The sequence below is a fragment of the Dermacentor andersoni genome, chromosome 6, assembly GCF_023375885.2.
Source record: "Dermacentor andersoni chromosome 6, qqDerAnde1_hic_scaffold, whole genome shotgun sequence".
Classification (NCBI taxonomy): domain Eukaryota; kingdom Metazoa; phylum Arthropoda; class Arachnida; order Ixodida; family Ixodidae; genus Dermacentor; species Dermacentor andersoni.
In genome coordinates this window covers 88,227,143-88,244,531 of record NC_092819.1, presented here as the reverse complement: position 1 = coordinate 88,244,531, position 17,389 = coordinate 88,227,143, and the positions used below count along the sequence as shown (strand labels likewise).

Below are 17,389 nucleotides of genomic sequence, written 5' to 3'. Positions count from 1 at the left end.
TCCGTTCTAAGTAGTCAGGACTGTCTTTAACGATGAGTTGCTTTATGTAGGCTTCAAAAACTACTTCACTTGCACGTAGCGCCGTTGTCCATCTATGAGTGTGCTTGTGTTCTGTTTGGCACACATTACACCACCATGCATTCGTTTCTTCTTACTGGATAGCTAAAATGTTTGCTTTTTCACTGCCACGAAAAGTCAAACCCTTTTTATATATGACTGAACACCAAGACTTGGTCCAGACCTGTCAGCATGTGTAACGCCGAACAAAACCCCGCAGCAAGCTTACACCACCATGCTGTGCGTCATCTTCCGTGTAAAGTACATATATATATATATATATATATATATATATATATATATATATATATATTGCAAATAACAAAGAGAGACAACACTCGTTCACCGGCTGGCTGTTCTATTCTCCATCCTTGTCGTCTCTCCTCACACTCGTTGTGCGAGCGCCCTAGGCGAAGTGTACACTTCGTCTTAACACTCGGTCACGCTGCAACCTTTCGGCACGGCTTGCAACCACACAACTTAGCATGAAAGCAACTTGTCCAGAGACTGAAGTCGTCATTGGGGAGCATTCCAGCACGCAACAAGTTCCTCTGGCGGGTGGCACTGCCTCTTGCGCGCTGGTCGCAGGCCTCGCCGACGATTATGACGTTGAAGTTGGGCACATACGGCTTCTTTAACAAAACGTCGTTTTATGCACCGAAGCACAAAAGTAACTGGAATGCCCATGCATTTCTCCGCAAAGCTCGGGAATGATTATCTCGAAACCAAGGTGATCCTGAGAATTCGTTCCAAGTGGATCCGCCTTGCCAACTTCACGGCTAGAATTTGTAAATGGCAATATGGGTCATAAGGTAATTAGTTAGAAAGTTAATTAGTGTATTTTGATAATTAGTCGATTATGCATTTCAATTTTTTGTGCGAGTAGTGTCCGACGCTTCGAGTAGATCACCTCATCAAATTGAATTGTCCTATCTGCCACAGAAAACCATTAGGAGTGTTTGAAAGTGATCGTTCAAACACCCTGTATATATATTTGGCGTAGTATTGTATTGTATTCCTTTGTAGCAATCGCTACGAATGGGTGGATGTCTGATTTTCCCTTTATTAATTACTCTGTATATATAGTAAGAAAGAATTTCTCTGGATCCGGTGAAAATACATATCATAGATAGGTTACATTGCTAAACGGTCCTTATATATTTAAGCAATCATTTCGCTAATTACCTAAAATGTGCAAATTACCCTTATAGTAATGCACTCGAGGGCAATGCCGTAATAGGCAAATTGAAGCCGATAAGTTGTGAATTCAGGGATGCTCGGCAGAAGTCGTATGAATAACGCCACTTTCTAGATACGGGACCTGAAAATGTGCTGCGAAATGAATACGTTGGTGTTCCTATCAACCAAACACGTGCCTTCTACAGTTCGGGGACATTTTAACCGGAATCAGCAGATTTTTTGGTGGCGGATATTTCGAAAGTGGAGCTCGTCTAGGGTTACCGTTAAGAAAACATGACTTCCCAACCCCTGGGTTTAAATTTCGCGATTAGCACATGGGCCATGGTTTATGAATTCTGGATGAAATGTGCTGACGACGGCGAACCTGCTTCTATGTAACATGAAACTCTGTAGTATAGTCGTTTTGTGTTTGCAGCGCACTCCCTGCCTCTCCAGAAGCAGCTCGTGAAAAAAGGAACGTTGCTCACGTGTTGTAATATATTTGTAGAGGTTGGCTTAATACACGAAAAAAAAAAAAGAGATTTGTCGATGCAGATATATCAAATGTCTCAGTGCTCCGTTTCGACAGGGCAGCCATGGTGAGCCATAGCGACATGTTCCTCTGCACTTTCAAGGACGATTGAGTTTGTGAATTCTGGATGAAATAACATGCATCGCAATAAACCGACGGCGGAGAACCAGTTTCTATGTAACATGAAACTCCGGAGTATGGTCGTTTTGTGTTTGCAGAGAACTCCCTGCTTCTCCAGAAGCAGCTCGTAAAATAATTAGCATCGCTTACGTTTTGTGGTATGTTTCCAGAGGTTGCCACGGCAGCCATGGCGAGCAAATGCGACATGTTCGTCTGCACTTTCCCACATGATGCGGTTTATAATTTCTGGATGGTATATGAATCGGAATAAACCAACTACGGAGAATCGGTTTCTATATAACTAGAAAGCCCACTCAACATCCCCCCTCCCCCCCCCCCCCCCCCCCACACACACACACAGACGGGAAAAAAAAAGAAAAACTGCCGGATGTGATGTTGCGAAGAGCAGCCATGACCATGACCAGTGGGGCAGGTCCGTCCGTTCGGAATATGACAAAGGAAGGGATGCAGTAACCCTGCAGAAGAAGTGAACTGAAATAAAAAGTGACGACCAAGAACAGGCTTCTACATAGCATGCAATGTCCGCTCAACAAACACGCGAAACTATACTTCCAGTGGGTTCGGAGCAGCCGAAGAATAAACCTTGGCAGTCAAAGGATCAAGACGCATCGTAATCAAGCAGTAGTGTCGGAGGTGTCAAAAGTAGGGTGGGGATGGGTGTTTGTCTAAGGTGCGGGATCACCACGACCACCGAGTCCGGGTGACATGCATACCAGACATTGTGGCCGGACACACGCAGCACAAGTGACACAAGGACAAAACCCTTTCATCTCTGAAACATGTATCTGCAATTGTCGTTGTACCTTATACTCGCTAAGAGAAGTATAGTAGGGCAATTAACTTATTGTAATAATGTGGATATACACGGTAATAATTTTTAAGCTTTACGTAAGTTTTAAAAATCACCTGCGGCAGATAGCATAATCCTTGTCGTTGAGCTAGGTTATTCGAAGAGGCGGACGTTACTAGCACGCGAAATAGAAATGCAAGTTCAACAAATTAGCAACAACTCAGTAATTGCATTTGTAATTAATTACTTTAGCGCTCCTTTTGTAATTTGCGAATTGCAGCCAGTGAGTTTGCAAAACGTGTCCCTTGAAATGAATTGCGAAGGTTACATCAGCTTCAATATATTATTTTCCAAAGTGTGAGAAGAAATATATGAGTGTTTCATTTAGTTTTGTGTTCCAATGCATAAAAGAGCGTTTTGTTAGAAAAAGTAAGTTGACAAACAGTGCTTTCTCACGGCGAGTTTTATGGCGCTTATATTTAGGCTGGTGACATCCTGAAAATTAATTCCAAGGGAATACCTATGATGATCTCACCGCCTACAATGCGTGAATTGCACTATCTGCCTTAGAGTAAATAATTAGGGAAGTTAATGAGCAAATTCTTGTTAATTAAGTGAATATGTGCTTACGTGTTCTCGTGCAAGTAGTGTCCGACTCTCTGAGCAATCCAGCTCAAGCACCAGAATTATGTTATCTGCAACGGGTGATTTTTAAAAATTGCATAAACCTTAGATTATCTGCCCGTATAGGTAAGAAATATCATGAGGTTGAAGTGAACTATGACAAAGAAGTGAGAAGCGGGTAAGTAATTCACGCTTCCTTGAAGCCTTATTAAACAGACAAGCGAAAATAGAGATCGCGTTCCCGTAGTATCTTTTTCTGTTTAAACATAGAAAGTTACTTTCCCGGCCCGATCTAGTCAATATTTTGTATTTTCCTGAGCTCAAGAACCATTTTCTTTTTTCTTTTTTTTTTTGGGGGGGGGGGTAATCTTTTTTTAGGTTAAAGAAGCATTTCGGCCGAGTGTATCGAGAGTTACTGCAGCCAGTAAAGCAAACTTCTGGCGCGGCACTCGGTAGAGAAAGCAGCATCAAACGGCTATATTCATTTATTAGAGGTTACTCAAAGGGACCCTCAAACGATTTTGTCGATTTTGTACAAACGTACTGAATAGTTAGAGTAGGTCCTTCTGATCATTAATTGACGCATCTAAGTGCTCCGCGTAAAGCGTGTAATTTATTATAAGGTTTTGAAAATGTACGTCGCTGCCAATCGCAGCACATCGGTCGGCTGAATTTTAAGCCGCCCCTAGCCTTTTGACGTTATTTGCCCCGTTGCCGTTAGTAGTGCGAGCTATCCGATTGGCTACCCAGGGCACGTCATCAATAACTTTTCCAACTTTATGCTGAATAAACGCTTCGGGTGGCCGTTTTTCGGCGAGTGGACATTTTTTCGCAACTAAAACGAGCTCCCACGTACACACCTATACACTGCGCAAGATGGCGCCGTAGTGCCCACGCACACCTTGCACATTCAACATTTTTTTAGGTGGCGCACCTTGTAAGCACCTGGAAGTTGAGGCAAACTTTCAGACGGCGTCTTTCCTTGGCTAAGTGCTATAATTAAAGCTTCCAATCATTCGCTCATGTAAGAAGGGATAACGCGTGTTCGGGAAAGGACATCTTGTACTATTTATGCGTAGGGCACACTCAACGTGAGTGGCAGGGAATTTGCACGTCTGTAAAGGAAGTGCCGCACGTAATTCGCCAAAAACCTAACTACAGATTTCGTTCAATACTTGAGCAATATCTACACATTTAACCTGGACAACATAACCGTTCATGGTCGCCTCAACTTGGATGCCGCATATTTGCCGCATAGAAGAGCTCAATAAGCTCGGCAAGTTGGTGCGGTTGCATCGTGGAAACGAGCTCAAGTCAAACACCGCACAGAAGAAGGAAGAGCGTGATGGATCAATACAAGCTCGAGACTGTGAGGATCTGCAACGACTGGCTATGTCCTGCAGGTGGACACACACGGCGCAATAATAATCGCACTGTGGAACTTTGTCGCTGAAGCTGATTTGCGGGGTCAATATAAGTATTGAAGTACCCTTACCCTCCCTTCCCTTCATTCCACTCTGGTCTCGGGCCATCCTGTCCGAATAAACATGGATCCATCCGTCTTCTGGTGTTTTGTCCATCGAACTATCCCTGTGTTGTGTCTCCTTCGTTTTTTTTTGTACCTAAAGTGCCTTTGCGATAGTACTTCGAATATGTTGATACTATAAAGGCACTGACGCTAGAGTGGCTTTGCCTAACGGTATAAGCGGGACGGTTTATTGAATTACCATAATGTGCTGCCTTTGCAGAGATTGCAAATAGATTGCTGTGAATATCTGCTAAAGGACACGTCGCTTTGTGAAAACGGCTGTAGCTCAATAATTGCTTGTTTTACCGGCACCAGCCCCTCGCCAACAAAACAGACAACAGCTTGGCTCACAGCTTCGAACACAGCTCGTGGCGTCAGCCGCAGAAGTTGTCACACAATCTCGCTACTTGAATTACCTTTCTTGCTCAGAAAAAAAAAAGGTAAAATATGCAGGCACCAAGAGTGCCAGGAGGCAATTTCAGTATGTTGTTTATAAAACCTCTAGCCGTGCTGACGCGGCGGCTTCGGAACTTTGTTGCTGTCTACGAGTTCGCGGTAGCTCCATTCCGATGAGGCAGCATGCAAATATTATCGTTAGTAAGTAATCGCGGCACGTCAAAGAGCCCACCTGGTACAAATTATTCCCGAGCAGAGTCCTTGCCGCAACTCAGAGCCCGTGAATTGATTTGTGACGTTAAACCACATAACAATGACATGGTGTTTGGAGGGGATATAATTTTTATGCACATTCTACAAGCTAGTTTCTACGAGGTCACGGTAGCCGCATGCTGATGAGGCGGCATACAAGGTCTCCCGTTAGGGAATATTTGGTGCGCGTCAAAAGCCTCACTTGGTCGGAATTGATCTCGAGTTCCCCAATGCGTTGTGTCTTAAAGCCCGTGACTAGCATTGGGACGCAAAACCCCCAAAGGGCGTTTAGAATGAACGTAGTGTTTATATACATTCTATAATCTATTATCAGCCTGACCCCACCGTTCTGTGTTGACAATTACAATACAGTATCCACAGTACATGTGATCACGAAAAGTGTACTATGCAACTCGTCTGCACCAGTATATATCAATTTCAGAGCGACAGTTTTAGTAGAAAATTTAGAGTGAATATGCTTTTCAAATGCGGAATACGAGCTCATCGTTGCACCACAGTCAAATCCCTCAATTACATTCGCCCTCAATTACACTCGGGAAATCTCAGTTTGTGCGTGCTTGATAGGGACGCCATATAACAGGCTATAAGCTACTTGACAATATGACTCCATATCAGTGTGGCAACAGCATTATTAGAATAGTTGCTTTGCGGATACGTTTTTCAGATTGTGCGCCAGCTAATGGTTTATGCGACTGCATATGTGGTGATGTCCTTATTTTTTTTTCTTACCAAAACACTTAAAAAGTGACCTGTGATATGCATGTAGCAGAATTCTACTCCTTGAGCTGCACTACTCTGGCAGGCGAACACTATTTTCACGAAATGTCGAAACATACAATTGTCTTATTATTACGCTATCGCTATTTAACATTGAATTAATTGCTTTACAGCACGTAATACTATTTTACGAATCATAGCCGGTTAATTCTCAAGGCATTTGTAATGAACTCTGAGGATGATACCAATTGTGAAATATGCGTTGCAAGAATTGTGGGACGAAATACGTTCGTGGTCGAATTATTTCTCAGCTTCAGTGCATAAAAAAATACGCGTCTTGTTAAAAAGTGAATCGGGACAACAAATAATGCTACTTAGTGCAGCTCAATAAGTATATTTGTGGCATATGCCACAGGCGGTGTTTACAACTTCCGGTAACGTTGAAACACACCTGTTATAGAAGTATGAGCAGATATGATCTAGTACAGACAATCTAGACGGGGCGTTTCTAGTAGATGTTCTGCATTGGACAGTTTGTCAGCTATATTCTGGAAGATTTCTACATATGCGGAAGCAATGATGAAGACAATTTCAACAGAGTGGACACGTTTGACATTCTTTCAATTAAAAGATCGTGAGCCATTTGTTCTTACGGTGCCGTATCTGTACAGAGTCCCAGACATAGGCTCAGCTCACCTCATACAACCGATGTACTTTCCATGACAGTAGATGAATTCTTTATATGCCATTCCCATCTTTTGACCCTGCAAAAATCTTTCATCGTCTTGTGTCTTTAAACATTTCCTTAGCCATTTGTTAAGAGTCGTAAAGTTTAAGGAGCGCCAGGTCAAGGAAATGTATGTAAAGGGCACTGCACAAGTAGCACATAAGCAGTTGTTTTGTACTGTGGCTATAGTTTCATCATCATCATCATCATCAGCCTGATTACGCCCACTGCAGGGCAAAGGCCTCTCCCATACTTCTCCAACTACCCCGGTCATGTACTAATTGTGGCCATGTTGACCCTCCAAACTTCCTAATCTCATCTGCCCACCTAACTTTCTGTCGCCCCCTGCTACGCTTTCCTTCCCTCGGAATCCAGTCCGTAACCCTTAATGACCATCGGTTATCTTCCCTCCTCATTACATGTCCTGCCCATGCCCATTTCCTTTTCTTGATTTCAACTAAGATGTCATTAACTCGCGTTTGTTCCCTCACCCAATCTGCTCTTTTCTTATCCCTTAACGTTACACCTATCATTTTTCTTTCCATAGCTCGTTGCGTCGTCCTCAATTTAAGTAGAACCCTTTTCGTAAGCCTCCAGGTTTCTGCCCCGTACGTGAGCACTGGTAAGACACAGCTGTTATACACTTTTCTCTTGAGGGATAATGGCAACCTGCTGTTCATGATCTGCGAATGCCTGCCAAACGCACCCCAGCCCATTCTTATTCTTCTGATTATTTCACTCTCATGATCTGGATCAGCAGTCACTACCTGTCCTAAGTAGATGTATTCTCTTACCACTTCCAGTGCCTCGCTACCTATCGTAAACTGCTGTTCCCTTCCGAGACTGTTAAACATTACTTTAGTTTTCTGCAGATTCATTTTTAGTCCCACCCTTCTGCTCTGCCTCTCCAGATCAGTGAGCATGCATTGCAGTTGGTCCCCTGAGTTACTAAGCAAGGCAATATCATCAGCGAAGCGCAAGTTACTAAGGTATTCTCCATTTACTCTTATCCCCAATTCTTCCCAATCCAGGTCTCTGAATACCTCCTGTAAACACGCTGTGAATAGCATTGGAGAGATCGTATCTCCCTGCCTGACGCCTTTCTTTATTGGGATTTTGTTGCTTTCTTTATGGAGCAGTACAGTGGCTGTGGAGCCGCTATAGATATCTTTCAGTATTTTTACATACGGCTCGTCTACACCCTGATTCCGCAATGCCTCCATGACTGCTGAGGTTTCGACTGAATCAAATGCTTTCTCATAATCAATGAAAGCTACATATAATGGTTGGTTATATTCCGCACATTTCTCTATCACCTGATTGATAGTGTGAATATGATCTATTGTTGAGTAGCCTTTACGGAATCCTGCCTGGTCCTTTGGTTGACGGAAGTCTAAGGTGTTCCGGATTCTATTTGCAATTACCTTAGTAAATACTTTGTAGGCAACGGACAGTAAGCTGATCGGTCTATAATTTTTCAAGTCTTTGGCGTCGCCTTTCTTATGGATTAGGATTATGTTAGCGTTCTTCCAAGATTCCGGTACGCTCGAGGTCTTGAGGCATTGCGTATAGAGGCTGGCCAGTTTTTCTAGAACAATCTGCCCACCATCCTTCAGCAAATCTGCTGTTACCTGATCCTCCCCAGCTGCCTTCCCCCTTTGTATAGCTCCCAAGGCGTTCTTTACTTCTTCCGGCGTTACTTCTGGGATATCGAATTCCTCTAGATTATTCTCTCTTCCATTATCATCGTGGGTGCCACTCGTACTGTATAAATCTCTATAGAACTCCTCAGCCACTTGAACTATCTCATCCATATTAGTAATGATATTGCCGGCTTTGTCTCTTAAGGCATACATCTGATTCTTGCCAATTCCTAGTTTCTTCTTCACTGCTTTTAGGCTTCCTCCGTTCCTGAGAGCTTGTTCAATTCTATCCATGTTATACTTCCTTATGTCAGCTGTCTTACGCTTGTTGATTAAGTTCGAAAGTTCTGCCAGTTCTATTCTAGCTGTAGGGTTAGAGGCTTTCATACATTGGCGTTTCTTGATCAGATCTTTCGTCTCCTGCGATAGCTTACTGGTATCCTGTCTAACGGAGTTACCACCGACTTCTATTGCACACTCCTTAATGATGCCCACAAGATTGTCGTTCATTGCTTCAACACTAAGATCCTCTTCGTGACTTAAAGCCGAATACCTGTTCTGTAGCTTGATCTGGAATTCTTCTATTTTCCCTCTTAGCGCTAACTCATTGATCGGCTTCTTATGTACCAGTTTCCTCCGTTCCCTCCTCAGGTCTAGGCTAATTCGAGTTCTTACCATCCTATGGTCACTGCAGCGCACCTTACCGAGCACGTCCACATCTTGTATGATGCCAGGGTTAGCGCAGAGTATGAAATCTATTTCATTTCTAGTCTCGCCGTTCGGGCTCCTCCATGTCCACTTTCGGTTTTTCCGCTTGCGGAAGAAGGTATTCATTATCCTCATATTATTCTGTTCTGCAAACTCTACTAATACCTCCCCCCTGCTATTCCTAGTGCCTATGCCATATTCCCCCACTGCCTTGTCTCCAGCATGCTTCTTGCCTACCTTGGCATTGAAATCGCCCATCAGTATAGTGTATTTTGTTTTCACTCTACCCATCGCCGATTCCACGTCTTCGTAGAAGCTTTCGACTTCCTGGTCATCATGACTGGATGTAGGGGCGTAGACCTGTACAACCTATAGTTTATGACTTCCTAAACATTTGTCAGATCAGTTTTCTGCAGAAACTTTCAGGATTCTTGCAGTTGAATTGGCTGAATTATTGTTATATAGGTTCAGATGCGATATTTCAACACAGTATATTTCGGAATCTTCTTTTATCCCCAGTTATATCACTACGGAATTTTAAATTCCAGGCAACGAAACAATCATGTAATGCAAGAAGGATAACTTATGCAATGCTTGCACATATTTTATTCTTCGGCGATGTCTACCAGTTACTACCGTTTTTCTCTTTCTTCGTGCCATTACATCCTCCTTTCTCCTAGACTAGCTATTAACCCAGACGCGGCTATGTTTAATCTCCTTGCCTTTCCTTCGCTGCTTCTCTCTTGTACTCAATTATAATTTGTGAAAGTACAAGAAGGGAGACCTGTTCGTTTAGCGCTGTTATTATTCAAAACATGCAAGTGCAAACCTCGTGACATTATCATCAACCAACGTAGGAGCTTCGAATTCGCCTTGCGTTTTCGGTTCCATTCTGTCATGCCAGAAGGTCACGGTATTCTGTCATTCCAGCCCTGTAGCTTTCCCACCCCGTTGAATATTCATTCTTTCAGCCCCTTTAAGCAAAATGTTCGTTCAGGTATGAGCTCGAACGAGCAAAAGGTGTCGATGGAAAATCTACATGAAGTGCAGTTTCTTTTTCACTGATCACCGAGCAGGAAAGTGGCTAAAAGCGTTGCGACAAAGCTAAACGCGGTTGCTGGTTCTTTTTTGCAGCTCCCACTAGGATGCCTCCGTCCTCCCGTGGCGTCTGCTGGCGGCTTCCCTGGAAATATACGATGACAGCAACCCTGCTTTTGCAGCTCACTGCAAGTAAGTATACAGCATCGCATTTTTAAATACAGCATATAAATTTTCTGTTAACCAAACAGCGCCAGCAAAACACTCACACTGGGAAAAATAAAGGACAAGACAAGGCGTTAAGTCCTAACCTTTATTTTCGCCTGCTTTTCGCAGGTCGTTGCTCGTTGTTTTTCATGTTTGTCTTTGTGATCTTGGCTGTATCCTTCATATATATTCTTGCATGTTACGAAAAGTTCAGTCGAAAGCCAGCGCCTTGTTGTGTCCCCACTTTAAGTTTATCCCTTGCACTGTTTAGCCATAATGAATTCATGCCGACTCACTCGACCCTCATTGCTTCTACATATCCTGCCTGTGTAACATCATGTCTCATGGTCATTGAGCGATGTTGTTTTATCGGCGAGGAGTGTGTTCTCAGGTACGCGTTGTCAGGTAACGGAAACGCATCCGCAGTGAACTAAATTTGGGGATTTGTACAAACGTTCTGGAAGCTAGAAGCCTTGTCGAATTTTTTCTTTCTATTCCTATAGCGTGGCTTGTTATACCGATCCATGACTTCTAAACGCAACCACTATAGATACAGTGCATTCATCAAGCTGTACATTGAGTTTCGTCAGGCTCGGTTGTCAGACAAGTAGCATTGCTGGAATAACCAACGAAAGCAGCACGGTTTCCAGGGAGGACGGCGTAAGATGCGCTTCCTACATGTTACGGTATTTCACGAGCTGCGCAAGATCACCCGACAGGTTCCGTGTCTTAAATTAAATATAGTGTTTTATGCACCAATACCCCGCCGGAACGTCGCCACGCTCTGGGTTGCTCTCAGGACGCTCTAGAGATGTATATAGCACCCGCTCCGCCTTGATAACTTCTAGATATGCACATCAATGCGTGTGGATTGACGAGCGCGTTTGGCGTCGAGTGCAAGTCGCTCTATGGTGCCGCCGATCCCGAAGATAGTGAAGCCTAGAAATGCTGACCGTTACCGCGGGCATGTGCCACTGCGTATGCGCTGCTCTTCAACGAATGCTCTTAAAGCCAACTTGGGTATATGTCACTGTGTATGCGCCCCAAGGACCACTGGGTATGTGACACTGGATTTGTGGCATGGGATATGTGGCACATGTCTCTCTTCAATGAACCTCCCTGAGGAGAAGAAACGGCCATCGCTTTGGCCTACGCGGCTACCAATGCACCACTGCATCATCAGCGATTCAAAAACGGCCATTCGTAACTACACAAAAGGACTGATAGCGCCCCAAGCGCAGACTATACTGTCTGGCACTCCTCCCTCAAGGCAACGCCGCGTCGAGATCATCTGGGCCCCTGGTCACTCGGGTCTGACGGGAAACGAAGCCGCCCACGATGCCGCCCGAGCTCTCACACACCGGGCGCATCATCCTTCTCCTGCGTCTTCCGATCCCGACCAGCCTTCTGTTCTGCATCGTGGTCACGCGTGGGACCGAATGATCATGTTCCGAGAAATTTTCCTGCACTACCGCAGATAGCGGTTACGCTACCCCCCAGCACATAAAATACTGAATAAATCTCAATCCACCACTTGGCAACTCCTTCAGACACAAACTTTTCCGAACCGCGTGCTTTACAACCGCATTTACCCCGATGCATACTCCCCACTCTGCAAAGCGTGCAAGGCCCGTGCTGAGCTCGATCATATTTTCTGGCAATGCCCCAAAGCGTCATCCACTCACACCTCCCGCACTAACAGACGCATTATAACTACGGCCGAGCAGTGGGAGACATTGCTGCTCAGCTTGGACCCAGAGGAGCAGCTCTGGGCCATCCGGATGGCCGAAGACGCCACCGGAAAGCAAATCAAACATTTGTTAACGGACCGCTTGGCCTATATACGCCTACAAGAGACCGAGTACGGCCCATTTGAGATGGGAACACGGGGCACACCACAAGGCGCTGTGCTGTCCCCGCTTCTTTAACATTGCCATGGCACACCTCCCGGGACAGCTGGCGGGTGTCGATGGTCTTCAGCACGCGCTGTACGCCGACGACATCCCCATCTGGGCCACTACGGGAAACATAGGAGAGATGGAGGAGTGCCTGCAAGCAGCTGCGAGCATAGTAGACCGCTATGCCACGTACTGCGGCCTCCAATGCTCCCCGTCCAAGTCTCAATTTGTGCATATTCGAACTTCCCCGAAATGCAAAATCTCAGTTCAGCTTTCTCTCACCAGTGGCCCCATCCGAGAAGTGGACGAAATTCAAATACTCGGTCTCTTCATTAATCAACACCGCAAGGCAGGCACAACTCTTGCCAAACTCCGCAAGGTCGGCGACCAGGTGGGCCGGATGGTTCGCCGCGTTTCCAACAAGCGAGGAGGGTTGCGAAGTAAGAATGCGTGGCGGCTCGCACATGCCTTCGTAACTAGTAGAGTACTGTACTCGACCCCATACCCACATGATTTTGGCTTCTAGCGCGAAGTGAAACACGGACACAGAAAGGAGCAGACAGGACGAGCGCTAACTCTCAACTAAATTTTTATTAAAACGAAGAACATATATATAGGTGATTGCAAAAACCGTAGCATAAGAACATGACAAGGTAAAAAGCGTCAGTTTAACATATCAGGTGGTATCGAAGTCAAAGAACAAAAATTACTTCAGATTAGTATACGTATTGCGAAGGTACTGAAATTCGCAATCTAACAGAGACAACGAAGCATGACTGACGCAAGTGTCTCCTAATCTTTTTATGTGGAATGCCTCGATAATTTCCCGCGTGGTGTGGCATCTGTGTCTAGAAAGAATTTTCGTGTCTTCAAAGAAAGGTTTGCAACCACAATCGAAACAATGTGCCGCTAAATGTGATGCATTGGGGTTGTTTAGTGAATGTTTGTGTTCTTTTAGTGTAATGTTGATGCACCTGCCACTCTGTCCAATGTAAGCTTTCCCACACTCGAGTGGAATCTGGTAAACTATACCCGTGTTGCAAGGCACTAAAGGGGACACATGTTTAACTCCGCAATCATCTTTTCTTTTTTTGCCTTCCTGTTCAAGTCTCCTATTTATCAAAGGGCACATGTTAGACAACTTGCGTGGGGCCGAGAAAACGGTACTGACGTCATACCTATTGGCCACATTCCTTAAACCATGGGATAATCTATGTATGTAGGGTACTACAGCAAACTTTGTTTCTTTTTTCTGTTTTTCTTGTTTCTTACCGGGGCTTTTTACCCATTTTACAAGTTTTTCGCAGGTTAGTGATAATAAATGCACGGGATAGCTAGCCTTTCCAAGCCTTACTATCTGTTGTGAAAAACTTTGTTGCATATTGTGCGGACATGACTTAGTAATGGCAGACCTAAGAGTTGAATAAGCTATCCCCTGTTTAACAAGTTTAGAATGGCACGAAGAAAATTCTAGCAGTGACTTCTTGGCCCTAGGCGAATAATGCCAACAGACATGCTCATCCTGGAACGTTAAGCACAGATCTAGAAACTGTAATTTGTTGCCCTGGATAATCTCTAGCGTGAAACCTAGGCTCCCACCACATTCCCTAAAAACATTTAAAATATCCGTAGCTTTCTTGGTGCAGTTATCGCGAGAACAAAACACCAGATAGTCGTCTACGTATCTAAACGCATGCACCGCCAATTCCGTAAGATTGTTTTGTAGTTTTCTATTAACGCGACTTAAATAAATGTCACTCAAAACTGGCGCAACTTTAGAACCAATACAAACTCCCGATTTTTGTACATACATAGAACTACCCCATTTTACAACGGTGTTCCCCAACGTTACTAGACTAGCTTCAGTTTTAAAACTCGGCGCCGTAGCGCGGAACCGCTGCACGCCCGCGCCTTTGTGGCGCTGCAGTCGCGCCCGGCTTCACTTCCCCACTAGCCGGCTACGCGGGTGGGCCGGACTAAGCACGCGGTGCAGCATTGGTGTATTCTGTGGTTCATTGTTGACGGCGAATTTCAGCAAGCATGTCATCCGTGGAACTGTAGCCTTCGCCGAGTTTCTTAAGAATATCAACAGACGATGCCGACGTGCTGCGTACCTGGCTGCATAGGCCGCTATTGGAACGATGTCGACAGTTCGGCGCGCCACTTTTTGTGTGCTCCCAGCAATGCGACGCTTCGCTCGGCGTGAAACAGAGCGATTCCTCGTGCCGACCGGAAAATCTCTGCGAAATCAACGGCACGCGCTCGTGCCACTGCTCCCGCGTTCGTCGTCGTCTTCCACAGCTGGCTTCATGGCCGTTCATCTATCCAGCGTAGACTGACTTCACTCATGTCGTCGTAATGGGGAGGCCGCGTTTACGGGGGTATGAGCCATTGCTTACGAGAGTATGAGCTACTCATGGTCTTACGTAACGGAAAGATCTAATTTTGAAGAAATTTAATTTCGAAGAATCACAAGCGGCAAATCGCAGGCGAAGGCTGCTAACCACGCCGCCGAGCAAACTCGAGACGTCGAACGCAAGCAAGAACTGCGGACTGCGGGTATACCGTCAGTGACGTCGTTCTCTCCGTGGCAGCCGATTATGTGTGTAACCTCATAACTGAGAAATACTTTAATGAACCCTCGCGATTAACCCAGTGATAAACACAGGGGCCGCACGTTTCAGCATCGCTCAGCTTCAGCTTCACGGAATGAAAAATCCGATTTCTTTCTTTCCTTTTTTTTTTTTTTGTGGCTTGTGTGTACAAAGACTGACCTCATCTTTCTTTTTGTAGCGCTTCTTTGGCGTGGTGAGAAGCTTCGGTGGGGATAAAGACTATCCTACAATCACGCACTTTTGCCAGATATTCAGGCTCGTGAGCCTAAACTGCGCGAAACGTTAAGACGACAGGAAGAAACACACGACAGACATTTAGAAACGCAGCTACTGCGATTCGCTGCATGCGTTTCTTCCTTTCGTGCAGTTCACCCTTCTTTCAGTATTAATGAACTGGCGCGATAAATCTTATTGCTGTAGGTGGATACCGCTTTCTCGTGGTATCACTAATGCGGACAAGGGAGAATGCCAGCGAGCGTGAAACACGCGCGAACTGTCCGTCCGCACGAGCTCAAGGCTGTGACGAGGCGTCTGCAGTGGAGCCCGATGGAACAGCGTTGCCATCTGGCGGCTGTCACAGAAGTGGCGACAGCGGCTGTAAGCGCGCGGGCGGGGAGTTAGACAACTGAAGCTAGTCTAGTAACGTTGGGTGTTCCGTATGTAAAACAACAAAAGTTCTAAAAAAGATTCCACGGGCATCCCACAGTCCTGAGTAAACCGAAACTCACCATTGTTGAGCGTCAGTGCTTCTTTAACACTACACATAGTTCCGATTGCGGAAGCGAATAAAAAAGGTCTTTAACGTCAACACTGATCGCTGGGCATTTGCCTGGATTATTTTGTGTTAGGAAGCCTACAATTTCTTCCGAATGTCTTATCAGGAAGGGGTCATTAAGACGAACTGAAGACAATACATTATGCAAAAAAAGTTGAGACTGTGTACTGCCACGTTCCCTTTTCAGAAATAATGGCTCGAAAAGGTACTTCCGGCTTATGTGTCTTAGCACTAAAATATATGTCGAGGTGCAGAGCCTTGGAATGTTTAACTCCCGATGCGAGGCGCTCCAGACCAAATTTCTCAAGCAAATCAATTGCAGTTCTTTTTTTCACTTTCTTTAAATTGGTAATTTTTGGAACAAAATTTTTGTCAATAGCGGTTTTAGCTTTTTGTGCGTACAATTCTTCAGGAACAGCAACAAAGAAACCTTCTTTGTCCGCAGTAACCAACCTAAGCTCATGCTTGACGAATAAACGCGACACACCAGTTAGGTTGTCTGACTTACTGGACTGAGGTACAGTCCTCGCGATCACATCAACGCGCTCAGTCACACACCTTGGTCTAAAGTCTTCAGTGACCCAACGAGAAATGGATCTAGACAGGCTGACCTTTTCCGGAGGTGACAGTTCAGGTTCACAGGCAAACTTTGGTCCCTTGTGCAGAGTGCTTTCGATGTTAGCTGGGAGTGTTTGACCGCCGAGCACAAGCACTTTTCCTTGGTCCCGCGTAGTCTTATCCTTCTTCGGTAACGAAAGACGAGCTTGGGCCCATAGGAATTCCGTGGCCTGCACTGCGATCCTAATCCATTCCCGAAAACATCGTTGTTGGCCTTCCGCAGATGGGGCTTTCCCGCACAAAACCAGTAGCCTGTCCCTAAAGAAACGGACCTGCCGCCAGAGTTCCGAGTTCAGGATCCGGGCCATCCTTCGGGAGTGACCTGTTCAGGGTTTCATGCTTCCAAAGATTGCTTGAATATCCGGAGGACAAATGCCGGTTCTGCTGTACCACGCCACAGTTCTGGCTTTGCAAACTGTTAGTGCAATCAAAGAAGCAACATTGGCTTCACTAGAAAGGTTAAAGCTTTCACATTGAAAAGAGCCCTGTGTACAAGAAATGTAATGCAAAAGGATAGACAGTTGGGCGAGTTGGTACGGTAACATGATTTTGGCTTCTTGCGCGAAGGGAGACACGGACACAGAAAGGAGCAGACAGGACGAGCGCTAACTCTCAACTAAATTTTTATTAAAACGAAGAGCATATATATAGGTGATTGCAAAAACCGGAGCATAAGAACATGACAAGGTAAAAAGCATCAGCTAAACATATCAGGGGGTATGGAAGTATGGAATCTCTTTTAGAACTTTTGTTGTTTTACATAGGGAACACCGTTGTAAAATGGGGTAGTTCTATGTATGTACAAAAATCGGGAGTTTGTATTGGTTCTAAAGTTGCGCCAGTTTTGAGTGACATTTATTTAAGTCGCGTTAATAGAAAACTACAAAACAATCTTACGGAATTGGCGGTGCATGCGTTTAGAT

The 17,389-nt window shown here is 45.0% G+C and overlaps 1 protein-coding gene across 2 annotated transcripts in view; it reads left to right on the top strand.

Annotated features, from left to right (window-relative positions):
• The window catches only part of LOC126522533 (uncharacterized), a 200,989-nt gene that overhangs the window by 52,462 nt on the left and 131,138 nt on the right, over positions 1–17,389 (top strand). For both annotated transcript variants that reach the window (XM_050171298.3, XM_072288803.1), the window contains exon 2: positions 10,450–10,545. In XM_050171298.3, the coding sequence (XP_050027255.2) occupies positions 10,461–10,545 (85 nt within the window). In that variant the 5' untranslated portion in view covers positions 10,450–10,460. The remainder of the gene's footprint in view (positions 1–10,449; positions 10,546–17,389) is intronic.